General features: G+C 32.6%; 1 protein-coding gene across 1 annotated transcript; it reads right to left on the reverse strand.

Moving 5' to 3' along the window:
• Nucleotides 1-1,560: 1,560 nt before the first annotated feature.
• Nucleotides 1,561-5,922, reverse strand: LOC131426797 (uncharacterized). Its single transcript, XM_058589629.1, has 5 exons — nt 5,782-5,922; nt 5,383-5,637; nt 4,966-5,301; nt 4,753-4,915; nt 1,561-4,466 (listed from the first exon to the last, which is right to left on the reverse strand). Exons 1-5 carry the CDS (start codon nt 5,920-5,922, stop codon nt 3,994-3,996), a joined length of 1,368 nt encoding a protein of 455 aa, XP_058445612.1. The 3' UTR covers nt 1,561-3,993.
• Nucleotides 5,923-6,435: the final 513 nt, after the last annotated feature.

The following is a 6,435-nucleotide window of genomic DNA, read 5'->3' on the forward strand; positions in this document are numbered from 1 at the left end:
TGGGACAGTACATCCAAATACAAATAATAATACCCCTAAGAGCAAATTCAGCAGCTGCAAGATTCATATGGGTGGTTTATAATGTAAATGAAACTGAAACAAACGTATCCCCAGCAATCCGTTTTAGTTTTATTTATTCGACCAGTTCTACTGTCAAATTTAAAACTGGTATACATTGCCGTTCTATTTTTTCTATATTTGAAACACAGATAAAACACTGCTGGGGCTGCCAGTTTATTTTGTTATAATTTCTAGATTTAAATTTTAAAACTGACATAAATTATGCATCTAGAACTAGAACACTCCTGAATATGCCCTAAGTCCCATACAAACGAACCGCCAATGTTTGGTTCACAGCCTGAACAAGTAAGCCTAGCAAATTACTCCCTTTCGTTGCGATAGTTTGAAAATGTGGAAGGAGATCGTTTCTGGCAACGCTTTATGCTAGTTGCTACGGCGCAAAACAAGTTTGTTTGTTTATGTTTTCCGTTGTTGTATTGCAACAAATTCAAAGATACACTCCAGCTAATTGATGAATGAAGAATTGCGATATTTTTTGGCAGTGATGGGACTTTATTTCATAGACGGGCCTTGGTGTGGAACATGGGTACGATTCGTATACGTACCACGGAAACAGCGATTAGCGCTCTACACGATAAAATAAAAATTAAAAGAGAAACAAATGCAAGCTGTGTATGCGTTTTCCCAATAGTCACTCATATATGCGTGACCCAGACAAATTGATTATAGCCCGAACGGTGGCAGACACAACAGTTTTTCTTTCGTGATGGATAAACTTATTAATTGAATTATTTTCTATTAGTATTATGACGTAAAGGTTCCCCGCATTTAGCAGATGTTGGAAAAATTCCTGCTCCTCTGACTGGAGTGATTTGCAATGTGAAGAACGGATGGCTACCATAACGATTCGGTGAACAGTGCCGAGACATTCTAACATATAATACTGAGCAATTTCCGAAAAGCCAAGGAGCAAATTTCTGAAAAGCCAAGGAGGTCAAAAAACAAAATCCGATATGGAATAACCATATCTCATACACAACTACATAGTTCAAGTTTATTTTTCACTACACGGACGCAAAAAAGCTATTGAAATCTATAAGAAACCCTTATGATATTTCGCTACAAGTTTTCCATATGGAAATCATAAGTCAAACTTATGATCTTCAGAGAAAAAAATTACATTGACCTACTTATGAATTTCATAAATCATACCTATGAAGTTCGTAAGGTAGACTTATGATTAATGTAGAAATGCAGATATGAATGTAATAAGTTGTTTATAAATTTCATAACCCCTACTTATGAAATTCATCGCTACTTTCTTATATTTTTCATGATGATTACTGCTGATTTCCATGGTGAATATGTATGAATATATATATATATATATATATATATATATATATATATATATATATATATATATATATATATATATATATATATATATATATATATATATATATATATATATATATATAACAAAAAAATCTAAAAACTTCGATAACACATTGTTTATTTGTTTACAAAAAAGCACCTTCCTACTATAAAAAATCTTCATTTGGTCTAAATAGATAACGATCCCCTATTTCGTGGATAGCAAATGATGAACCGATAACTTCTACCATATCAATGACACACATTGTATCAAGTCTTTCTGTTGCTTCATATGCTAAAAAATTGTCGTCATACTCTCCTAATTCCCATTTGCTACATACTGCGTACACTTTGTCAACATTTTTAAGAAACTCTTCTATTTCGAGAAGTTTAAATGAGTCTGATTGTTTAAATGTAGTGATAAAATGACCTGTTTTGAATAGAGAACCTTTGAACATAAACGATTGTCTAAACAAAACCATGCTTTCTACTTCGAATGGGTATTCATGAAGAATTTTTGAATAGTAAGGTCGTGACATTAAAAAGCCAACTGTCCATTGTTGTTCATCAATTAAATTAAAAAAACTTTTATTATATAAATCGTGGCTGAATTGCAAACAAGATTTCATGCTTAACGTATATGCAATATTCAAGCGTGAAGACATAACATGAGCATATTCTTTATATCCTTGATGCTTAGCTTCATTCCTAAAACACTTCATTTTATCAATTGGTCCACTTTTTGTTATTATATTAGGATAATGAACAAGAAAATGTTGCTTGGGCTTAAGAGTATCTTCGAACAGTATTTGATATAAATAGTGATGAGATTCTATCAGGTTTCTTAGTATTTTTAAGTCGTCGTTTGAAAATGTGTTTTGAAGAATCAAATCAACAGTTTTGATAAGGACTTTGCAAAATGTCCATACGGGATCGTCTCGTGGTACGTATGGTCCTACGATAAAAGTAAAATTTCTACAAAACGCTTTCATTTCTGACGCGGTCATTCTTCCTTTAATTACTCTTTTCTGTTTTTTTGTGTTATATGTCTCTTCAAAATCAGGTATGCGTCGCAAGCTTACATCTGTTGACATCTTTCCTATAAATTTTACTCTGGTGTTCAATATTGATCTGCTGAAAAATTTTTTTTCGTATATAAAATAATTAAGTGCGGAAAGTAAACCGTATTTGCAGATTCCATTACTGAATAAATCATGCATTCCATCAACACTGGGATTATCGATTACATGGAAAGATGTTAGCTGATTGAACGCGGAGTCTCCGACAATACCCGTTTCCGAATGATTTCCAACAGAAACATCCGCTTCATAATTCGCAATATTACGCAAAAAACTCTGATACTCTAAATTATCCTTTTGTAGATCTTTTCTATGTCTACAACAAAAGCGACAATAATAATTGGCGTTAAATCCACTTGACAACAGTAAAAATGTGTGAACTCCCAGGTTATCACCTTGGATTAAACATAAAATGAATCGGACTTTCACAAATTTGGAATTTAATTTAAATATTATTCCGTCTTCTTCTAGTTTTTTAAACGGAACCAGTAATTGTTCTACTAATTTGTTAACACCTGACATATTTATTGCAATTTTTCTTATAAAACCTGCAACTAATATGTTGCAAAGCTTAGATCTAAACGCGTCAGGAATAGTCGGAAAACTGTAGTAAATTCCACATACAGAATCTATTTTGCTATGAGAACTTTGAGCATCGTTGACTTCAAATTCATCAGCGTACAGCCAAATGGGTAAAATATAGTTATTTTCATTTTGTTCATATATTGCTTTTGTTCGCTTCCAAACTTTTGCGTTGACGAAATGGGAGATTTTATTGGATTTTTCCAGATGGTTAGTATGTTGAAGAGTCTCCTTGAGAACCTCAGCGGTTTCAAAAAATGATTTTACTTGAAAACCTATCGGGTTTAAAACCAAACACGAAGTTCTACCGCTCTCGTTACTTGAGACGTTTACCGAATTGTGTTCTAAAACGTAAATAGTTGGCTTTTCAAAAATACTCAATGTTTTCAAATGCGACAAAAATTTAAAATCAGTATCAATAAAGTGAAACGCGTTTTTAAATTGTGCTAGGTACTTATTCAATTCATATTGTGTATCTAGATGATCCATTTTAATGTTATCAAGCTTTTCCGCAAACAGTGCACAAATGTTTTTGGTAGCCTTCTGAATATCTCTCACGTCTTGTCTAGTAAAATTACTTTTTCTATGCATATCTAAAGTAAATCGCACAGCTGATTGTTGAATTGATATCAAATTTTTTTCAAGTGTAATGTCTTTATTAGTGACTGTCTCTAGCTTCAATAATTTGGGTAATACGTCGTTTTCAAATGATTCACTAGTTTCATTTTGCTGTTCTTGCACCACTGTATCAATGATTTCCGAACGAGATGTATGGTTCATAACGTGTCTTTTAAAATTAGGAAATTTCGTAAAAATTTGAATGCAATTAAGCAAAGGACATTTGAAATAGTTATTTTCAGGAAGTTTATGCACATTTTCAGTGTGCTTCAAATGTAAAACTAGCGAACAAGAATTATAATCGCAACCAGGTACGTTACACGGAATTGTTGTTGTTGTCATTTTTCAAGAAATCGGCTAATTTGATTACAGATAAATAGCTACCATGCGGTGGATCTAATCCATACACGAATTTCTCTATGAAATTCCAAACCAATTTGGAAAGGCTCGAGACCGGTAAACCTAGCACTATCTGTAGCTTCAATTGTACGTCAAGCCCACGCTTAATAGTAGGCAACTCATACTCGAGGTTTTTGTAAATAACGTAGCATTGCCCCGTAACGGTTTCCAAAGATTCACCTATTACTACCAATTTTGGAGAAGCAGGTAGCTTTAGATTCTCCAATATTTGCAGTGTATCATGGAGTTTTGTTCGGCCTGAATCTCTGCTATTAGCCAACAGGAAAGTATCCGATTGTGCAACCGATATTGTTGGTTTGAATCCCTTTGATGCCTTAACAGGAATAAGCACTGTACTCAAAGCATGGAGAAGATGAAGCAAACGTATGTCTGTAAAATATAAATGTGGAAGAATACTAGCATTACATAAATTGATGAATATACGAGAAAAAGTAATATATATATATATATATATATATATATATATATATATATATATATATATATATATATATATATATATATATATATATATATATATATATATATATATATATATATATATATATATATAAATATATATATATATATATATATATATATATATATATATATATATATATATATATATATATAAATATTTAGCAACATTATATAATTCGTTACAGTTTCTTACCGGAAGAATAACTGGCATCTCTTAAACCTTGCAACAAGCGCTTTGACGATGGATCTTTTGCATTCTTATTCACATACTGTGCAACTGGCTCGAAAATAGTATCCCACTTTTTAAAACATTCACTTGGATCACCCAAACCAAGGTTTCGATAATCAATGTCCAACTAAAAGTAATCGTTTTATTTTTGTAATGATTGTCTTAGATTCTGTTTACCAATTGATATCCGAACTCTTCTTGCAATTGCGGGTATTCGTTGATCAGCTGCTGCACGCGATTAGATTGCTTCAAATATTGCTTCCTCGCTCTGAAACTAATTTCCCACAGTGTGAGTACGGTTGACCAAGGAGAAATGTTTTGGTTGAGCCACTGCACTGCGCTTTCCTCTTCCGTAGTCAACTCTAGAGACTTTGAATCATCTTCAATTATGGAAGCAATATGTGCAGCTTCTTTATTGGCTCTTTGACGTTCGGACTGCTTTATATAATTGATTCGGCTAAACAGCTTCCCACCTGGGTTCGATCGTCCTGCTTTCGGCAAGTAATAGGTTTCCTGGAATTAAAATGTTACTTGATATTTTCATAAATATTTCTTTTCAATTAATAATGAACATGATATTATCATCACGGGTACCTTTGACTCTTTAGGAAATACACAAATAATCACGTCGCTGAGATCATTAATTATTTCTGCTGTTGTTTTGCGTCCTAAGGATAAATGAAATTGTGCAACTGTGTTCACAACTAGTTTTTGGCCAGCATCGGAAAGCTTATGCGTTGTAGCGTGTTTTAATATTTGTTTGCCATAGTCGGTTTGTTCTAAAAGAACGCGCAGATGGGATGGTGACAAAAGGGTAAGCTTTTTTTTTTGAGGTTCCGACTCTGTGCTCTATCTTCTGAAAGAATACATTAGAATGCTGTTTTTAGAAATGAACAGTAAAAGATTTAAATATCAGGAATAAGATTTCAAAACTGTGTGATTCTTTAGAAATCATAATACATTTCATAATAGAATTCATTGTATTCTAATTACCTCGATATCAGCATCAATACAATCAATGACCTCTACAGTTCCAAACGAAATATTTAAGTCGTGAGGAGACGAGTCCGGAGATTCCAATTTCTGGATGTTATTTTCCTCAACAAAAGCAATATATTCTAATTGCTGTGTCATGCATAGACAAAGTATTACTATCATTAAATAAAATAATGAATAAAGACTTACATTTCTTTTCCTCCAGTCCGCAATCCAATTCCAAACGATTTGTGGAAGAACGGAATATTTTGAAGCCAACGAATATATTTCTTTTTCTCTGCAGTCGATCAACTCTCTCAATTGTAATTTTGAATTTTTAAAAAGTAATTTGCACGCTTCAGATGGTGCGCTTTCCACAAAGTCTTGAAGCAAAATGTGCTCGTTTAAAACAACGGTGTCTTCGTTTTCCATTTTTACGACTTGACTGCTTTTATAAGGAATAATTATGATATTTTCACAAAGTAGACTGTTATAAATATCATAAGTTGTGTTTGAGGAATGCATATGTCATTGATATGAATTTCATAAGTCATGCTTATGAAGTTCATATGTGTGCTTACTGAATGCATAAGTCTTCAATGAAATCAAAATTGTGCTGGTTCATAAGTCACAACTTATGAAATTATTAAGTTTTTTTTCCTCGGTGTACAA

This window comes from Malaya genurostris, chromosome 1, assembly GCF_030247185.1.
Source record: "Malaya genurostris strain Urasoe2022 chromosome 1, Malgen_1.1, whole genome shotgun sequence".
NCBI classification, from domain to species: domain Eukaryota; kingdom Metazoa; phylum Arthropoda; class Insecta; order Diptera; family Culicidae; genus Malaya; species Malaya genurostris.